The sequence below is a fragment of the Gasterosteus aculeatus genome, chromosome 5 (genome assembly GCF_964276395.1).
Source record: "Gasterosteus aculeatus chromosome 5, fGasAcu3.hap1.1, whole genome shotgun sequence".
Taxonomy (NCBI): domain Eukaryota; kingdom Metazoa; phylum Chordata; class Actinopteri; order Perciformes; family Gasterosteidae; genus Gasterosteus; species Gasterosteus aculeatus.
Window position 1 is genome coordinate 4,812,394 of NC_135692.1, and position 21,289 is coordinate 4,833,682.

At 42.8% G+C, this 21,289-nt stretch overlaps 1 protein-coding gene across 8 annotated transcripts; it reads right to left on the reverse strand.

Annotated features, from left to right (window-relative positions):
• Positions 1 to 1,391: 1,391 nt before the first annotated feature.
• On the reverse strand, positions 1,392 to 20,554 carry frmpd2 (FERM and PDZ domain containing 2). 8 transcript variants are annotated; one of them, XM_040177356.2, is made up of 29 exons: positions 20,243 to 20,554; positions 18,651 to 18,775; positions 18,374 to 18,537; positions 18,066 to 18,131; positions 17,783 to 17,962; positions 17,563 to 17,638; positions 17,338 to 17,425; positions 16,977 to 17,133; positions 16,819 to 16,890; positions 16,479 to 16,653; positions 16,146 to 16,278; positions 15,920 to 16,058; positions 15,654 to 15,806; positions 15,358 to 15,543; positions 15,109 to 15,268; positions 14,787 to 14,979; positions 14,617 to 14,702; positions 14,436 to 14,516; positions 13,980 to 14,087; positions 13,704 to 13,820; positions 12,909 to 13,090; positions 12,548 to 12,646; positions 12,175 to 12,268; positions 11,386 to 11,471; positions 10,631 to 10,814; positions 8,977 to 9,191; positions 8,150 to 8,216; positions 7,548 to 7,732; positions 1,392 to 4,563 (listed from the first exon to the last, which is right to left on the reverse strand). In XM_040177356.2, the coding sequence occupies exons 2-28, from the start codon at positions 18,769 to 18,771 to the stop codon at positions 7,695 to 7,697; spliced, it is 3,420 nt and encodes a 1,139-aa protein (XP_040033290.1). In that variant the 5' UTR covers positions 18,772 to 18,775; positions 20,243 to 20,554; the 3' UTR covers positions 1,392 to 4,563; positions 7,548 to 7,694. The 8 variants fall into 8 exon arrangements, with proteins under 8 accessions (XP_040033290.1, XP_040033291.1, XP_040033289.1 ...); XM_040177357.2 differs by having other exon boundaries at positions 18,651 to 18,772; positions 20,243 to 20,426; XM_040177355.2 differs by having other exon boundaries at positions 18,651 to 19,825; positions 20,243 to 20,403.
• Between the last annotated feature and the right edge of the window lie 735 nt (positions 20,555 to 21,289).

A 21,289-nucleotide genomic window follows, 5' to 3' on the forward strand; every position in this document is an offset into this window, starting at 1 on the left:
GGTGGGCTCTCGCACGCCCATTTCATTGAGGCAGAGGTACTGTTTGTCTCCACTCTTTTTTCACAGCGTTTTTATGTCAGATCAGCAAGACTAAGCATAAGCTCAACCCAGTTTGTGAGGGATTGCGCAATCTGAGACGAGGCACAGCTCGTCGCTGCCTCACCGTTTCGCTGTTTCCTGATTGTTTGAACAGGACATGCGCAAATTCAGCGATTTTGATTATAATAATGCTCAAAATGATTGGAATCATGCAGAAATTACATTTATAGCACAGAGCACAGATCAGTAGAAAAATATTCATATATGCCACCAATTGCCGTTTGAATCATTTATTTTTGGGAAATAGTAACAGAATAACTACCCATGATTTAGATTAGCTATAGCTAACGTTTAATAAAATGGTGGATTGCTTTTTACCTATACGTTGCTTTGTAGCCAAAATAATCTCATGGGTTGAAGAAATGAGAGTAAATGGACTCAAATCAAAGCATTTGTTGGACTGACATGTTCATCTATAAAAGAATTTTGAACACTGAGATTAATGATACTGGCCAGTCCCGAGGTAATTAGTTTATAATACCACAGTCTTGCCAGTTTGAACCAGACAGCACTTATGGCTGGACAGTGGGTGAGTTTTTTAGACCGCCAAATTTAGTCGGTCATTGTCTTTTGTAGGTGTGATATATGCTAATGGTATTGCTAAATTTGAAATTATCTAGCATTGGGTCAGCTACCTACCCTGAATGGCTATTGGGTTGTGAGTGAGATTCGGTTAATTACAAACCTCAGCAGTCGAGTGAAGTAGAAAGAAGCCTTAACCGCTGATATCGTGACAACATTAAACTATTCATACTTCTAAAAGTCACGTCTCTTGAAGCTCAATGCAACCAAGAAGTATTTCATAATGTCCTTTAAACACTACACTTCACTCAGCTCATCATCATCTCCGTGTAGCACAACGTGGTGTCCGTCCTGTTTTGTTATGAAGGGTCACCACTCAAAATGCTTTCCAATGCAGCCCATAAAAGCCGGGATTGGAAGGCTTTGCTCAGTCGCACAACAATTTAACATTAGCATTGTGCATGGTTAGCAGAATGTAGTGCGCATGAGATAGCGGGTAGAATTGTTGCATCCCGAATGTGGATGCTCAACTAAAATGGCGCAGAGTCAACGCAGTGCACTAAAGAGGTAGTCATTTTGGATGTCTAAAGTCAAATGTTTTGCCCATATCAATCACTCTCAATCTGGGGGGCTAATATATTGGTGAGCTAACGTTAATCTTTACAATTTAGGGGGATTATGCCACTGTATGATAGTAGTTGGTAGTTATAAGGTTGTAACTATTTAGTAGACTGTGTCTGTGCATAAACAAAGAAACGTCTCCGCTTTAGTTTGGTGCAATCCTTTTAATTAGTAATGCGGAACAATCCACTCAACACACTAACAGGTGTAACTGACACTCCATCTCCACTGTGAAATCTAGCATCTTATTTCTAAGCAGGAGGACAGCTTGCTATCTTAAAATATTTGCAACGGAGATCACCAACTTTAACAGATACCACGGGAATACATTGTCATCAATAGATGTTTGATGAAGATTTCTTATTTTGACAGAGCCACGTTAGCTGATTGGAGGTGCTCAGCACTGGTGTAGTGGATAGGGACGCCCAGATGTAGAAGGGTGTAACCAAGTGTGATGCAGGGAGTTCCCAATAAAATAGATAAGCACGACACATATTACTGTCATCTTTACCAGGACAGGTAGATCCTACCTTAAAGTTAAATTAATATTTACTTAAAAAAGATGACGAAAGCTGCGAATCTCATCAAACAAAGTAATCACTGCACCTTTTGCCTTCACTCAAAAGCGTTATCAGCCCCAAGCAGTGAAAGCACGCCAAATCAACCATCTAACAACACTTGGATACTGTTTCTTGGTCTTTCAGACACATGAAGTATATCGGATTCCTGATGTCAAAGCGAGTCAGTCTTTCACAATCCTTTCCACCTCACAAACTGAGAAAGCCCTGGCTCGGGCTGCAGCTCGGGGCTCTCGGTTATCTCGTCAGGTTGTGTTTTGCTTTCCTGAAGGATGTGGGATGAGGATTTCCGTTGATAGAGCTGTTGAATTTCGTCAGGCGGCTTTCTCCTGGGGCGACCTCCCATACTGAACAATGTTGACACATCATGTGCTTGCTGTATATAACGCTAGCCTTTCCTTTGATTTTCCCCCATTACCCTAAGAGTGTGAGCATGTGCACACCCATTTACTCCTTCAGTCTATTCATCAATTCAATGTTTTGAATTCGCTTTTCACTTATTTTCGCCGACGTCCCCTCAATTACCTTTTCAGTCTCCTTTGCCGTCTTGTCTGCCCCAGAAAGGTAGAATTCTTTGAGCTGACTGCTCCATTAAAATGCGCAATTATCACTGTTTTCATTTTTAAATATCGACCATCTTGGTCAGGATATAATCATAATCATCCTTTCCCACTCGCCAGCAATAAGTCACATTTGATGATCTCCCCTTCACGTTTCCAATTTTTTTCCAAGAGTCCGTGCCTCTGGCTGGTTGGCCTTGCAGCCACGGTGATGGATTTGAGGCCCTTCTCAAAAACAACATGGCTTACCTTTAATCGTGGCAGTCCATTTTACACATTAGCACAATCAGTTTAATTGGGTAAATTGCTTAGCGAGAGGTGACATCAAAAGACGGAGGGAAAACAGCCCGGCGCATGCAATCATCCAGCATCCATTGCTGCCTCTGGACAGGCCAGTGCGTCACAGTAGCTGCAGTGGAAAATGTGAATCGCTCACAATGTCTTAATACAGAAAGAGGTCTTTGAGGTCTGCCAAACTGCATAACTGCCCATTCGTCTGGATGGTGTTTTTCACTTTATTTTGGGGGTGATGGAACTCTAGCATGTTGCTCCCGAGTATCTGTGTGTTGGAGACGCAGTAGAAAACAACGGATGGCGTTTAAGAGCCAGTTTCTTAAATGCCACATTGCTAATATTGAGGTAAGGACGAGGGCAGACCGGACCACTCGTTTGGATTCCAGTTACTGTATAATGCTGTTCTTTGTAAAAGTGTACAATGCACAGTACCATGTACCTCAGCATGTGGGTGGGAACTCGTCACACCCAGAATGTGTGCTCAAAGTTTGTCTGTGACATTATAACTGTGTGTTTAAGGGCAGACTGGAGACAAATCTTGTTACATTGTTCTGGAGATGATCTTGAGTAAGACTAAATGTTAGGTTTAGGCAGTACCAAATTGATTTTGTTTGTATTCTCACGTTAGTTGATTCGGCCAACATGCGAGTAACCTTTTAGACACTTTGATTGATTTTTCTCTCTCTCTGACCACCTACGAGAAAGATGTGCTGTTGAGCTGCCAATGCTCCACTTTCCCCCACCACCGGATCTGACTGAAGTTGGATGGACGGCTGTTCAAATCCCCACTGCAGAATGGACAGAGCAGCGGCCATTTCATGTGAATCATGGCCATTGCAAAGACCTGTAACTTTAGCAACGAAACAAACTTCATAACTGAATCAAAAGTGAGAAAGTTGCAGCTAAACCCTGGTGAGCTGAGTGGAGCGGTGGAGTTTGATTTATAATTCATAATAATGCCCTTTCACATTACAATTAGACGGAATAAATAATGTGCTTCAAAAAGTGCAACAATTAGGGGATTGAATTACTGGTCAATTTAATTGCAAAGAAATGGCATCAGAGGTGAGTGAGGAGTCAGCAGACGGTCACTGGCAGTATATGCATTATAAATAAAATTGGAAATAAAAGCTGTTTTAAGAAAGTCACCACAAAACCTCCTGCAGTTTGCAGCAGCAGAATGTTTGATTAGCTGTGGACAGACAAAGGGGAGCACACTCAGTCACGGGCTGATAGCATGGGCCTCCTGGAGGAGCTGACGACAAAAATCCAACGGCAAATGGCCAGTGCTCCCCTCTCTTAAAAAGAAAAATTATGCTTTTTGTTGTAGTATAACACTTGGCATATCTAACAGTGGCTCAATTCCAGCATATTAATCTGTGGTGAAGTACAAGAGAATAATATTCTGTTAGCACTTAATAAAATGTGTCCTGCTGTTTGCAGTCACCGGAGAGGCTGTAACAACACAATGCGAGTGGGAACAACCCTGTTTGTGTGCCAAATGCACGGCGAACGGGGTTATCCACACCCTTGGACTCAAACAATGAAACATGTTTTAAACATGATGCACATCTTGAATGCTGAACACTTGGCTTACGAGATGTAAACTGCTTGAATGCAAATGTTGGGTTTGTATCTTTTCACTATGGATCAACAGCTTTCTCTCATTTAAGGCTAAGGTGTCCTTTTTACGGTCAACTCATCCTTCAACCTCAGCCTCCCTTTGGTTGGAAATCCCTTGAGCACAGCAGGAAGATGGCGATGTCAGCAGACACGACCGGTGGGGGGAATCCATCTCTGCACATCTTTCGCTTATCAGTCATCGGCAACGTGCAGTGACCTGAGCAGAGGCTGCAGAGGTCGAGGCCGCGCTGTCCGTCTCTTTTGCCCTGTTCATGAATAAACAGAGGCCAGTGTATGGGTGTGCGTGTCTGTCAGGTCGATTACACACACACACCGAAACACACACAAGCGCTCAAAAAGCCCTGTGCCGACTCTACTGGCATAATTAGAAACATTTGGGATCATTCGCAAAGGGAACACAAGCTCTGATGGGATCCAGATGCACTACTGGGTTTCACTGAAATATAGGAACCTTTATTTACGAGGGGCCATTACTGGCTCCTCACCCAGGGAGGTGAGTGTGTGTGCGTGTGTACTGCTCGTTTTGTTTATTGCTGGATCATCCATATTTAGGTCTGGTTCAGTTTAATGGCTTTTGTTTCGGTGGGAGCATGTGGGGTTGGATCAGAGGTTAACCTGAACGCATAATACTGTGAGCCTAAATGAACTCGAGGAGACTCGAAAGCTGAAGTAGCTGCCAAAAGTTTAATAGGTAGAGAATTGACATTCGCACTTAAAGATGCAATATCTCCATATGTAAGGAACTTCTGTGTCCTCAACAATATTCATAGCAACCGTAAGGGGCTGAAGGGCAGAAGAGGGAAGGGAGGGATTGTACGTTCCAGCCATAAGCCTTCCACCTACTCCATCAGGGGAATTGAGATCAGGTGTGCCAGGAGACACACCTGGACTTGATCTTCTCATCAAGCAGTGGGTGCAAAAAGGCAAGGAGGGAATCCGTCGGCAAAGAGACAGGTTGGGAGAGGAGCAGTGTGGGAGCGCACCGATAGTGGCCCCGTCTGATTTCTTAAGTGTAATTTAGTTTGGTGAACGCGTTGGAGATCAACTGGGTTATCTGTTTTGTTTTATCACGTTGGTTTACTAAAGCTTATTACTTGATCCCATATGCCTCTGCCTCTTGACTGCTGCGCTGACATTTTTGATGGAATCCTCAATGCAATCCAGTTACACAATTATTTAACAATTTCTTTTAGCATTTGTATAATACATCTAATATCATAAATTATCCTTCAACCTACAGATTGAACATTTTTGAATATTTTTATATGTGTGTATACGTTAAGTCAAAATCCAGTGACGTATCACTTCACTGGAACACCTCTTTGTTCAATTTACCATGCATAATCACTACAATGAGTCAATGTTCCACCAGTGCACTGGATGCTTTTTGCCACACAAATGGATCAAATGTCACTTTCAACACTATGCTGCCGCCTCCTGGCTTAGAGATGAACTGGTAACAAAACATACAGCAGTGGTTTACTAAAATTAGACTTATGGCAACATTTTGCCTTGCATTTGCATTGACCATGTTCTTGTCCATCGTATGGGCATGAGGGAGGCTGGACAAGGGTACAACCAAACATCAGTAGATTCACTGTGTCCACCATAATCCGAAGATTTAGAGAAGAGAACAGGTAATTACCTTTTTTGACATTATAGTGCAGTATGTAAATGTTGACAGCAATTACTGTATGACATACCATATACTGTACCACAGTATATCAATTGTTGATATGGTCCGTGAGAACAATGCCATTAAACTGAGTGAAATTCAGCAGAAGATCATTGAGGACCATGTACATTTTGAGGGTATCAATAGTGTCAGCCTCTCTACCGTTGTTCGTGTCCTCAAGCGCATGAAACAGCTATACAGAGTGCCCTTTGATTGCTACTCAGACAGAGTCAATGGGCAAAGATTCCAGTATGTACAGGTTGGCATATATCCAGACACATTGAATGTTGATTACTCTAAGTAGTGATTTACTGTAGTGGCCTAAATCCTTTTTTTCCGTATAACTTACAAAACTATGTTTCTACAAAGGGTTTTTCAACTGGATGCAATGGAAATACCCCATGAATACATCTACATGGATGAAGCTTTGTTTAATCTCACCAAAAGGAGAAGGAGAGGACATAATGTGATTGGCCATCGGGCCATTGTTGGTGTTCCTGGACAGCGTGTCACATTATGTGCTGCCATCAGCAATCATGGGGTTGTCCACCATCATGCCAACCTGGGGCCCTACAACACTCACCAGCCCCTCATTTTCCTCAATCACATGCAAGATTCTCTGTTAGGGCAGTAGGATGAGCATCACATCTATGTTGTTGTTTGGGACAATATGAGTTTTCAAAGAGCCCTGCAGGTTAGAGTGGTTTTATGAACCAAGGTTTTACCAATCTTTGCCTTCCACCGTACTCCCCTTTCCTAAACCACATTGAGGAATTCTTCTCATGGCGGTGGAAGGTATATGAACGCCAACTTTACACTAGGGTAAATCTCCTGCAAGCCATGGGACTTGCCTGTGGTGACATAGGTGTGGAGGAATGCCAAGCCTGGATACGGCATGCCAGGATTTTTTTCCCCCGTCGCCTGGCCAGAAAAAATGTGGCCTGTGATGTGGATTAAGTGGCCTGACCCAGTACGGAGACATGATGCTGTGGCTGAGTAATGCACTTATTTGTATATTTTTGTACTTTATTCTTACATGGGCTTACTGTACACAAGTGGCAAATGCACAAGATTTCTGTTTTGTCTTCTTGTACAAGTGCTAAATGCACAGGTTTTTTTTTGTTTTGCAACATGCATTTAGCCTACAGTGAACAATAAACATTTATTTCTCCAGCTTCATGTCCTGAGCATTGTGTTATCTATTTTTCCACATAGTGTTTAGTGACTGTTCAGTAGAGTTTTAAATTTTGATTGACTCGGGGCACGATTTGACAACATAGTTCAGTTTTGAGGTGAAAGTTTGGTTTTGCAAGAAAAGTCTGAGGTTTTGTGAATGTAGTTTGAAAATTGGGTTTTGTGTTCACAGTTTGGAGAAAAGGAGAGCAGCTTTCAATAAATGGGTCTTAGCAATCGAGAAACTGTAATATGTGGCAATCACAAGAGGCGAAAATATGACAACAGTCAGAAAATCATACTCTTCCATCTGGTGATCAAAGGGACTTACAACAATGTTAAATCCCATCACCTCATGTCCCACTGCAGAACATCACTGACCTTTCAGCAGTATCGGAGTCATCATTAAGATGAGTTTAATGCAGTAGCCCAGAGACACATATCGTTCAGCCATCCGTCGGCCCCCATCACCACTTCCTGGTTGACACGAAGCACTGTGTTGCTTCTGAACATCCCTTGATGTTCCACTCATGTGTCAGTGAACTGATCAATGGAAGGAAGGATCCCTAAAGAAAACAGACAAATATGTAGGTGCTACCCAGTGGATAAAAAGCTGTACAGGGTGCGGACCCCAAAGGATGAGCCTCTTGGCCTTTACCTCCCAAATGTTTGACTTGTTTGAAAACAAGACCACAAAGAGGCTATAAGGAGCCCAAAAAAAAGAAAACAACCAGAGAGACACAAAGAAAATGCTAAGAGGAACAACATGACAACAAAGCAACTACAAAGTGACTCAAAATGACCACAAATGGACAAATAATGACAACGGCTTCCTAACAGGAAAGACAAAAACACTAACAAAGAATTACCACAAAGAGACGGAACTGATGAATTGTAACGTAATTGTGTCCTACTCCCATGCCCATTGTGACAGTGTGTGCATGCACTTTGCTGAATGAATGTGTGCGCATTTCTGTGTGTACCTGGAGCAGGCCGGCTGAGAGTCAGTCGAACCTCCGCCGGGGCATTCTTGAACAGCTTTAGCACCTTCTGCAGGCAGAAGAGAGAACTTTGAAGAGCAATACTACTGAAACGCCCCATGACCAGTGTACAACCCTTAATTAACAAAAGTAAGCAATTATCAGCCATATGATTAAATGACAAGAAATAAAAGGAAGCACTGTGAAGATTAATCCACTTGTGCTTTACTATTATATATGATGCCTATGTATTAGCATTACATTTTACTGTTGTCTAAGGTGGCTGTCAAGAGTTTCATTGCCTCAGAAAAAGACACCCTTTTTTATCTTAAATAGCTTGAAAATATATGATATCCAAAATTCCAAAATCTGGAGATTTTTAGTGGAAAGGAAGATAATCAAAATAATGCAATTAAAAAAATAAGGCAAGTGTAAAAATGTCAATAGTTACAGGAAATAATGAAATAACATGGAAATAATCATGTAAAATTACCAGTATCTCATTTCCACTTAACACAGTACTTAACTTACAGTAAGTAAATGCACCATTTTCATGCAATAAAATAACCATTTTCAAGTAATAACAAAACAGTTCAGATTGAGCAGGCCCATCGGCCAGTCAGAGGACCTGCGGTCCGATCCCTGCCGACACCATTTCAATACGACCTTACCACCTACCCATAGCCTTTGGTTTGTGAATGTTTGAATGCTAGTTTGTACTGCTTGGCAGGTGGCACCTCACATGCGTTATCTCTTCCACAGTCATGTGTCGTCATCATCATCATCATCATCATCATCATCATCATCAAACAGACTAAACGTGCACGTACTGAATAGGACAGCTCCTTGAGGGACTGGCCGTTTATCGCCAGCAGGACGTCTCCCTCCTGGATCTTGCCGCTCTGCAGGGCTGGTTGACCTGGAAAAAGCTCCTTTATCCGGACTAGGCTGCCAAAGTCTCGAGTCGGCGGATCAAGCTCGCACATTAGGAAGCTAAAGCCCAGGCTGTTGTCGCTTTTAGCCAGCGTCACTTCCTGGGTGTTCTCTGAGGGTTTGAGGTTGGTAGAACGTAGGTAGTAATGGGATAATGATAAGAGTAAAAACGTTGTAGGTGTATGGAGGTCAGGAGTTAAAAGAATAAGAAAGAGAAGGTGGAAGGGACGGAAATAAGCTGATTACTTGAGTTTTTTTTTAATTGATTTTGCCGCGATAAAACCTGAAGCGCTATGCTTTGTTTCTTGGGAGAGCACTCGAGCAGAAAACTGATCGATTACATTGTCGTGTCGCCCATGAGAAGGACATTTTAGCAGACTCCAGTTGTCTGCCTTAACCTGCTTGAAGGAAGGAAGTTATGTAATTTAATTTAAAACAAATCTTTTTTATATATTCATGGACTTTAAGGTCACCTCATATTTTCGTTTGGCTAGTAGCTGTTAACTAATAGTAGCATTGAGACTGGAGACTGTCCAAAGTAAAGAATATCAGCTAACCGGGGAAACTATGGACTGCACAGATAAATTGTTTTCGAGTCTTTGTGCTAAGCTAAGCAGGTGCTGAGAAATAAGTAGTAGTATTGGTCTTTTGAGGTAACTCTCGACCTCAGAACATTTTCTTTAATGAGACAAGACGTAAAAGTCAGTTTTCCAAAAAAATAGTTTTAAAAATTTTTTTTAATGAAAGGTGATATGCAAATACCATGTAATGTTAAATGAGTATCTTCGTGACCGTGGGTTTGCCTTTATTTAAGACGCTGCGCTACTTGCAAGTCGCTGTGATCTGGTAGATTGTCAGTGGATGTTCAGCGGCAGCGTGTGGTGTTCATCACGTAACGTTTTGGCTCGGGAAAATCTTGTAAATACAATATTCGTTGTCCTCAGCATCTATAGCGCTCGTACAGGACGTCATTGCGGCTAAACGGGTCTTTGTGATCTCTGAGAACTCTCTCCCTATAAAACGTTAATCTAACTGATATCGCTCCTTCATCAATGAGGAAGTGAGCTGCCCTTTTTTTCCGGGGGAGTGGCGAACTAATCTAGCAGCTAAAATTAACCTGCGCCGGAGTAGGTTCAAGTTTTTCGATGTGTTGCTATGGCGAGTTAGACAAACCTGCTTCGGGGAATCGGAAAGCCTGATCTACGTCATCTCAGCCTGAAAATTATCCGGCTAACTCAGTTAGCCACGTACGAGGAACAGGGCCCAGAATGACTTTGTTTTCTAGCTAGGGGGGTGGTTTTGTTTATTGTTTTTGCCTTTAAGACTCTGATGCCTTTTGCTTCCGTTCAGTTGTCTTTTGTATTAAATAAGTTGTTTACAATAAATTGTATTTACTATTGTTCAAACCTTGTGCACGCCTTATTTATCTCCGCCGTTCCACCTTTGCCAAGGCTACCTTTTTTTCTACATTTGTGCGTTACACCTGTGCACCCCTAGGCACGTTAGGCAGGCCATAAGGCCCTTATTGTACATGGGTTCAAAGTCACCTACCGTCAGTGACAAAGACGTAGTCCTTGGGCCGGTCAGAGATCACGGGTGGAGGAGCACTGATGGAGGAGCAGCTGTTGATCCTCTCCGGGTTGATGCTGGGATTGGATGCACTTCTAATGGTTTCTGAGCCAAAAGAGACCCTGAGCGGGTGTATCGGCACTCTCTCCACCACCAAGGTTACCAGCTAGAGAGAGGGAAATATGAGAATCTATTGCAACAGCTTTGTGCTTAGGGTACGATTCTGAAAAGAAGTTGTGCTAACGTTGATGCAGCTCAAACGCTTCACTAACATTTTGCAGTTTGCCCCTCCCTTTTAAGCTTCAGATTCAAAGTACAAAATGGGCTTAATGCCCATAAATCAAGGTCCTGTCAGGAGGGAACAGGCTCACAATGACGATGCTATCATTAGCTTGTATATTTTTAGCATTAGCCAAAATTGATATTACAGCTGAAAGTTTTGGACAATTGCAATTTGGACCTCACGAAGGTAGGAAAGGTAGGCATCGATAATAAGATTACATTTTTTTCTGTTGGTACATAAATGCGTATTGCAATGCATCCAGGAGTTGAAGCATTTCTCAAAGCGTAGATATCAATCTTCACGGTGGCGCTAGACGAGCATTCAGGTCGTCAAAGTCCCAAACATTCATCTTCTCTGAGCCATAAATGCGATTAAAAAGGGTTAGGGTTTATAGATAACCACTGGCCTCTAATGGTATTCTCACACTGACGTAATACAACGTGGCATCCTTTACCTCCCCAGTTTTACTGAGACAATCCACAGCCTGCCGGTAGGTGAAACACTGGACGCTAATACCATCCACCTCCAACAGTCTGTCCCCTGTATCAGAGAAGGTTTGACACAAATAAACCCACTCAGTAATACTTTTTCTCCTCCATCTCTTAATTATTGATTCCATACCTCTTGAAATGAACTCCCAAACTTAATGAGCAATGAATTATATTGACATGGTGTTACTTGCACTCTGGAAACTGCTATGTCACTGAAGAGGCTTTAAAATAAATCTAATTTATTTCATTTTATTATTTATTGTATGCTCTTAGTTCATTTCACACACTGAATGTAATGTGTTAACTGTGTGCCTGGCAGTTTTCTTTGCTCAATTTCAGCAAGAAGACACATTTGTCTGTCAGGACAAACAGGGTATGCCCCTCCGATGATCATGTGTTCCAGATGCTCAGGCGTTTCTCACTATCGAAAGTTTCAAAGGAATCAATGGGGAAGCCTCACATGACTATATCAGATTACACATACCGTTAATACATAACATTACAGGTCATTTAGCAGACGCTTTTGTCCAAAGCGACTTACATTACACTTTAGACCCATGGCTTTTTCACATTTTTGCCTGGGAAGTGTCTTGCTCAGGGACACTTCGACATGGAACATGGGGCAGCCTGGAATCAAACCAACGACCTTGTGCTTCCCAGCACACGTTCTCTAACCCCTGCGCCACGACGACCCCGTAATAATGCAGTTTGATAAGATTGTTCTCCATCATGTGGATATTTAGCTGCAATACCTGAACATACTCGTCCGTCTCTCTCAGCCGCCCCTCCCGGAACAAGGCTTCTTATGAAGATTCCTCCATTAGGAAGGTTATTGTTGACACCGCCCTGAATGATTAGCAATGAAACTGTAATTCAGAACATATCTGTGAAATGATTCCTGTTGTTTAGTGCTGAGGTGACCAAAGCAGGGAAAAGGGCAGCATTATGAAGGAAAAACCTCCAGATTGAGAAAAGAAGATTTGTGCCTCACTGCTTTATTTTTTATTTTTTACAGAATGTAGAGATTTGTCTTTCTCCAAATGTGTTCTTCCTTGTTGTTGGCCCTACTTCATACGTTGTCGACGTAAGTAAGTCCCCCACGGTCCCCATGTTTCATAAACTTACAGAGATGCTGATGCCCAGACTTCCTGATATCTTTCTGATCTGCACAGGGATCTCCTCGGGCTCCACACAGTGCAGAGGGGCCGACAGTGAGCAGCTGTCCTGAAACCAATAGAGACATTATGTTATAAAAACACTCACTTTAGTCCTATGTCTCAGTATGTCCATACAGCCCCCCCCGCCCGGATCCTTGCACCATACGGATTATTGGCAGATATTTAATAGAGAGAGACTAATTTATCATGGGACAGGTTGTTACATTGCTGGCGTTAATTCTGTTGAATTGATTAGAGATTATTTAGAATCCCTGAAGGGATCATTGAGTAAAGATGAAAACCACCTGAACTGTCAAGCATGACTGTACCTGAGCACCGAGGTCTCGAACTTCTCGGGGGACATTGAGCCGGTTGGCTGTCTTCGGCGTCATCATGGCCGAAACAATCTCGTCTAAGCTGTTGTGTGCTGATCGGACATCCGTCATTACTGTGGTCTGAGACTCGTAATGACGCATTACAGGAGAGCGCACATTGTTGGGACTGAGGCCTACTGTGGATGACAAAAGTCAGTTAACACTACGACAAAATCTATTTAAAGAGGGCGATGAGAAGGTGGTTATACTGCTCAGTCAAATGGTCCACAATTTGGAAAATAAGCTTATTAACTCACAGAATGCTGATTTCGTACAATTACACAGCCCCCCCTTAATTAGCTTAGCAATTAAACTGATATTTATTTTTTGCAACAAGTGTATTTGAAATGTATTTTTTTCCAGATTGCGCCACTATATTGGACGTGATATAAGCAACAACATTGTGATGCATGCTGTTTTTGTGAATAAAATGTAAAGAGATGGTGAAATTTGTCTACACCCCGTCAGCAACAAAAACTGACACAAACAAGTAGGATGATGATATGGAAAAAGAAAATGCTCTAAAATATTCTACATCTATCTATAACAGAAGGCAACTCAATACACAAAGGATAGCATGTTTGAACATAAAACAAGGGGGAAAACACTAAAATAGTGAAGTTATTAAAAACAGGAGTCTTGGAAAAGATAATTACTAAATTAAAACCCAAACAAATGAGGGCATGGGTCACAGCGACAGTAACACACACAAACACACACACACACACATTGACCTCACACACAGAGCACCTTTCGGCTGTGAGATTATCAGCTGCACTTCCTCTGGGCTGCTCTGCATGACCTCTGCTGCCTTACTAAAGGTGACGCCCTCCAGGCTGATGTGGTTCAGAGAGATCAGACGACCACCTGCAGGCAAAGGTCACTGTGAAATTGCGCCGGTGTCCGGTATCCGTGGAGTCTGAAGTCTTCTCCGCCATTTGTGACCCCAAAACCCTGTGCATTTGTTTCCTTCTGATGACACTTAATACATTGGTGCTCAGGGAGTAAGAATGTACACTTCTCTACCTGGTTGGATGCGTCCATCCTTATCGGCAGGTCCACCAGGCACAATGGAAGCAACAAAGATACCCAGGTCATAGTGGCCCACAGTGTCCTCTCCCACGATCACTACACCTGTATGAACACAAACCATGAAACTATTACTCATCCCTTTACATAATTTCTGTCAGAGTGCTTACATGATCTAAAACAGAAAAGAACTGCAAGGGATGTAAGCGATGTCCACTTTGTCAGCAAAGGGGTTATTAAGTTGAACATGTAAGTCTAGTCTGCCTCATTCATTGACTTATTATCTGGCGAGTTAGACGCTGTGGCCTCTCAAATATCCGGGGCCTAACTGATCAGTGTATTTATACATCCATGGTGCTATCAGTTGTAGTGGTGGCCTGTTTCTATACATTCAAATCTTTACTACTCCTCTATTTGATCATATCAGTCTTCTTTGTTGTATGACCAGCTTACCTAGGCCAAGATGTGGGTCTTTCTTTAGGTTAACACATAGGACTTCTCTCTCCGACGATGCCCTTTGTGTCGCTGGGGTTTCTGTTGGACGCAAAGCAGAGTAGCACAAAAGGAAAAGTTGCAGAGACGTTGATTGTGTTCGGTTTCTTTGGGCTGACAAGTCAACCAGCAGTGTGCTAACCTCTGAATGGTGGGGAGCCGGAATGGGCCTTAGATCCACTCTTCTGGGAACAGACAGGGGAACGCATTCCGGTGCTGCTGCGCTGACTGCAATAATAATAATAGATTTATTCTGTGCTGCTGAATAAACAAAAGTAACTAACATGTTTACTGCTGATGATGACTTACTACCTCTGCTCATTAAGCAGCTGCTGTTTAAGTCGCGCCTCGATCCGGGCTGTAACGTCATCACACAGCTTGTTCAGGGACCCACCCTGAGGCGTGGTCAGTCCGCTGTCGTCCTGCGGTGTCTCGGAGCAGGAGAAGGACTTGTGTTGGCTGCTGTGAGCGCAACACCCTGCGGCGTACTGCACAATGTTGTCCTCTGGAGGTAGAGAGTTAGTCAGTCTCTCCAATGATGTCTTCTGAGGTCCGCAGAAACTGGCAACAACACTCTACAAGATTTACAAGTCCAAAAGCTGGTTTTGGTGAGATGAATGGCGCGGCAACTGACCTGAGACCAGGCTGTGGCTGAGCTGACGGGAGATCATCTCATTGTTGAACTTGTGTTGGGCTGAACAGAGGTTACACAGATACTGGGCTATTTTCGAACTCTCTGTGATAAAGATGTGCTTCTTTTTGCTGACACGGCTCTCTACCACAAATTTACGCCTCTGTAGGAAGGAAAAGGCTGTTAGGGAATACCACACACGTAAAAATGCAACACATCTATTAGAAATTCAGTCCAAATCCCTCCACTGACATTAGAGGAGATGGTCGCTGCCTCCCTCCAGTAGAAAGTCTGATTGGTGGATCGGCAGCCATCTTTAACCTCGAAGACGATGACTCCTTTGGCACAAACTCCCAGCATGATCTCCCCTTCTGAAGGCCTTTTTTCACGAATCACACGGTGGAACAAAACTCCATATTCAGGCAACTGTTGACATACCTTAAGGGACAAACGGAGAGGGATGACTGTGTTTTATAATATTAACAATGGTTGTCACAATTGTACCGCTTGATGTGGATTTCCAATATCAAACTCCGGTATTTTGCCACCTTAAGGAACTCAAGCTCTGATTCGTCGGTGAGCATCTGAGCGTTGTTGGCGTGGAGGCGTAGTAGCTCCGCCTGAATGAGAGGCAAGGCGCGTTTCTCCATGACGCTCTTGGAGACATACTGGTTAGGGCGGTAGTAGTTTTTACCGTATACCTAAAGACAACGTGTCAAAACCTTTAATTTAGAGAAACTGGGCTGTTGCCCCTTAAACATTTGTGTCTATTAGATTAATTTGACGTATTTTGTTTCAATTTGTTGTGTACAACCTCCGGCATGCAGTCTCCGCACTCCGACTGCAGGGCCAGCGCTCCCAGGTAAAGAGCAGTCTCCTCATGGCAGGACAGTTGGTCCTCCAAAAGGTCCCTCCTGAGCTGGAGGTAATACTGGTGGCAGGTCTGCTTGTGCCTGACAGGAAAAGGTCACATTTAAAGGATTGGACTTTACAACACGTCTTTGTAGTAACACAAGAAAGAGCAAAAGAGCAATACTTACAAGAGACAAATGTCATTGACAAAAAATTTGATCCTCAAAAAAAGGACGAAGGTGGTTGTAGGCACTTTCTTCCAGCTATCTGGAGCAACTTTGGAAATCTTGGTGTCATTGTCCAGAAAGAAAAACTCATTATCTGCCCAGTGAAAAGCGGACGAAAGAATTCACGAGTTGACAGAAATAATGTATGATTTCTTATCTACCTACACAGGCGTTAAGGTGCACGCCTTTTTTTCCCATCAGCATGTAACGTATCAACAAATGACACTCTCTAATGCACAAGTGTCCAGGACCTTGAAAAAGACTCCCTTGCTCATCAAAATTAAATCTCTTTACCGTCAATATAGGCCAGGGCAAAGTAGAAATGTTCCACCAGATTGGAGTGAGCCACAATCATGTCAAAGATGTCCCCTGCACTGGACTTCACCTCACACTTGACCAGGATGCTTTGGCCATTTGGCATCACCACGCTCAGCTCTCTCTGAGTGGTGGGAGATTTCCCCTTTTTTGACTACAAAAGGAAGAAAAGTAAAGATAATAAAAATCAGATGGTTCCTGAATATGTCCTGGGTGACAAGCCATCCATGAAGATCCCCCCTTCAAACAGTTGTCAATCTGTCCCAAACTGTCACAGCAATACTTGCAATTTCTTTTTTTTCTTCTTCCCAGAACTCACCAAAATGGATCCAGGCAGCTCTAAGACAACCAGCGGCTCCTCTAACGTTCTAATAAACTCAGGACCCATGTCCTGCAACAGAGGACGAATTATAAAAAAAACACGTTGAGATATTATGTTATTATTATCACCTTACATTACATGATATAACTACTCACCTTTGCTTTCTTGTCGTTGAAACTCATTGTGGATTCGAACTGTGCGAGGGATCTTGAGATGGCTTTGCGGTTACCTTCCACGTATGGCGTGCGGGGGCTGCGGTTTAGCTGTTGCCAGCTGCCGTAACTCTCCCTGTGTTGACCTCCTGGGGGAATCCTGGGAAAATTGAGTTTTCCATTCTCAGTCTGACAGGAATTGAGATCTTTCACTTCGGACACAGTGGCTTAAACATCACATATCTCTTTTCATTCTCAACAGGGGGTCTATCTAATGTATCTTTTTGTGTTGTAAACTGTAAATGTGTCAATGACAATGGCCTGTGTGCTACAAACCCTCTGTTATAAGGTGTGTTATACCTACCCTGATGGCCCGTAAGAATAAGATGCACCGGAGAATGTTCTGGAAATCTTCTTGTTCAGCTCCCATGTTGAGTTACTAAAAGAGCCTCCTGAAAACAAGAATTGGTATGCAGTACTCTAATTTGGTCAACCCACCAATATTATGGCTTTCACACGGATGGTAAATGTCTTAATGAATGAATGCTGCAGCATGCACTTTAAATCTGACAGATAGGACAAGTCTTACTGTGCAATCTGTCCCTGATCAATTGACTGCGGTCTGTTAGCCGGGATCCATTTTCAGCCATGGACACATGATCAACCTGCAAAGACATTACTTTCCAGGTCAAGGAATCAAGCACAAAGTTGCTGCAATCAACAGCTACAAAATAGAACGTTAAAAAAAGGCCATTCTCCTCTAAGAAGCTGAAACCCAACCAACAGCATCCACTCATCCAGCCACTCACAGAGTTTCTGTAGACGTCTTCCACCAGCTGCCTGATGAGCCGATCGGCAGGAGGTAGCATGGAGGCCCTGTGGTGGAGCTCGCAGGTCTCCAGCACCGTCAGCAGGTCGGTCCGCCTCACCACCATGTCCTCGCACATGCTGAGCAGCAGACCTTCCAGCTCTGCACTCATCTGGACCGGCTGGGAGGAAACCAGCGCAAAAAAAACGATGGCTCATAGGCAAAGCACTAAGAATACTCCAGAATGATTGGGAGCGAGAAATTAAAGGGGGAGGAAAGTGTACCTGGTTTTGAGGTAGATGATAATCAACACACCAGTAAAGAGTCATCCCCAGTGAATAGACAACCATCTGAGGACAGCAGGGACACGGAAGTGATTCAGACTTTGATTCCTGCTCAAATGTGGCCTCCGGGGACTACTTTTGTGTGCTGAGCTCAAGCTGTTGACTGATTGGTGTGATTGAAGTCAACTTTTTACCCAATCTTAAGCCACAGCGCTATCCAAGGATACTGGAAACAAGTTATGTGGATCTGTCCCAACCCCCGGATTTGAAACCAGTTGCCAACGTCCTGACATAGCTGATGCTCTCACCTTTTCTGCTGAAGTCCTGGTGGAGGCAGCCTGCCCCTGCTGGATCTCAGGAGCTGTGAAGGAGGCCACGTCCTCGTACCGGGCACAGCTCTTGAAGGCCAGACTCCCGTTGCCTGACAGAAGCACCGAGCCTGGGCTCAGCACGCTGCACATGTTGCCCGAGCCTGAAAAGGAAGCACAGTACAAACTCTTGACATTGAATGCTGCCTGAGAAAAAAAGCCCTTTGTAATCAAACAGGTGTAACTTGGAGGGAAATTGGAACTGATGAGCGGTAACCTTTCTTGGAAACGGCCAGTAAGGCCTCAGTGGTGGCGAGCAGCAGACACCAGACCTCATCCTCATCCAGTTTTGAACCCCGGCCCTCCAACACTTCTGCCAGGGTCACAAATGTACCCATTCTGCTGCGACAGACACAGCAGAGACAGACACTTGATGCTGCAGGTGGAAAGACTGAACTGCCGTGTTACATGTGGGAAATGTGTTTCTGTTCTACTTTAGTTGCATTAATTATGCACATTAATAAGTAACCTGTTACCTGGATTAATACTGTTGTATAGCACAACACGGTACACTGAAAGATAAGCCGTGTTATTTCTTAACAAAGGAGCGGAATGTCATCATTGGCTCGAATCCCACCGCTAAGTACAACTGGCACAATTAACGTTGAGACGTCAGAGGTCGGCGTTTGAGATGGACAAGCTTAAGATTGAGTAAACTATCTAATTGTGAGACAATCCAACTGTTTTCTTTGCTTTGATCCTCGGAATACAGCAGTCTCTGCAGTCCACAACCTAGGTTTTTTCTAGTTCAATATAAAATGACCAAACATGCAGAATGGAAAGCAACAGCTCTCTTTTTGTTTGACTAGATTATTGAATACAAGATCAGAGGAAGTTTAAGTTTAAATCTTGAGACAAAAAGAAACATCATATCTGTACTTTGTGTGTGGGTTTTTTTGGTTGTCAGTTTACTCTTATATTCCACATCAACTTGTTCGAGTTCATTCTGTTTATTTGAGCTATTGGGATCATTTATGTCACAAAACAGGAAGAAGAGCAGCCTGATTAACTAATCCCTGATAAGTATTAGCATGGTTCTCGGCAACCATGGTAACCTACAAGGCTTTTTTAAAATAGTTTTACAATCAGATTAACATCCGGATGTTGCCCTCAGAAAAGGTCTAATTATAATCATCCGATTCCTTCTCATAGTAGAAGATACCACAAAAAGGAAGAATCTTTATTGGGTTTGATGTTTTTTTAATCAATGTTATTTAGTTGTCTTTTTCTGATGACTTTACTGCTTCGATTTAATTCAATTACTGTAACTGATTTAAATCCACTACTTTAACTGTGATCTGATAATCCAATGTACTTTTGATCCACCTGGACAACCTTGTCGGCAGGAATCAGAAGAGGTCTTCTTCACAGTAGACGTCTTCACTCGTATAACTGGAAAACCACATGTGTTACAAGTAACATGAAGGATGTTTCTGTTCCTACTACCCTGAAACCACAGCAGCAAAGGGAATTCAGACACCTTTCATTTAGTGCTTTGCCTACTGTTACACGTCAACACATATTGTGTGAAAAAGGACAATAATTTGAATTTATGCACACATAATCATATTAGTAATTACTAACCAGGTTTGAGTGTTGCTGTTTCTCTATTTGCTGTCTTGCACCCTTTTCCACTTCCCAAATGAAAATTGTGTTGTGACAAAAGCAGGATATAAAAAGGCTGCTGCATCTTATGCCCCTTCCAGAACTGTGTCTGCAACACATATCCCTAGGCCTATAGGTGCTTCTACGACTAAAAGTACAGACTACAAACATCACAACTTCATTTTGACACATAACGCAATGTACCTTATTTCATCCGGTTTCTGTAAAGACTCTGGTCAAGTTTCTTCATGCATCCGCCACTAACCTAACCGACCTAATCCTTCTTCCTCTGCTGCCATTCCACCCACCGTTCCCTCGTCCCGGTGTCCTACATGGCAGCTTGTCGCACACGGTTATTTCCTCATGGCAGATCAAACGGCCCCACACTAAGGACACATCAGCTTCGTAACGTCATTTGTTGACAACTAATGACGTGCAGTTTCTGCATTCTGCTTCATTTTCAACTATTTTTAGACCAGGGGACATAAGAACATAATTGGATTTGCAGGGCAAGGGAACGGCAGATGGGGCAGCAAAGGTCGAATTGACTGTGTTAATCGGATGCTTCACATTAATTGTCCCTCTTTTGCTACTAGCACCTCACATAGATTATGTTGATTGACTGATGCAGTAGACGTGGCTTGGAGGGTAACAAGATTACACTGTTTATATAACCTTTCTTCTCTGCTTGAAATATTTTTGAAATATGAGTAACATAATGTGTAAATACTCCATTCAGACATGTGTTCTCTATATATCTACATGCAATAAAGTATAGTATAGTAACTATTTAATGTCAGCCAGATAACTGGTATAGTATGTAGTATAAAGAAGCAGTGACTAAATTGTATTTGGACCGAAAACAAAACTCAATGTTACAGTTTCAAAATCTTCATAAAATATATAATTATTATATTATAAACTGGCTTCTGGATTTACCCAATAAAACTGGCAACTCCAAGTCGCAGGTTACATTAGCCAACCTAATGTATTCCAATAATGCATTTGTCACGGGGTGGACGATTGGGGACAATTCAGGATCAGGAATCAGGAATCAGGATCAGGATCAGGATCAGGATCAATTGCATGTTTTATTGATTGCATATATTTATGATTTATGGATTGCATATTGGATGATTTATGATTGTTTGCATGTTTGATCAACGATTTATTGTGTGCTTTGAGTTTTGGTTTGCATTGTGTCCTCAATTAACAATCGTCCCCAGTGACAATGTCGAAGTGTCCCTGAGC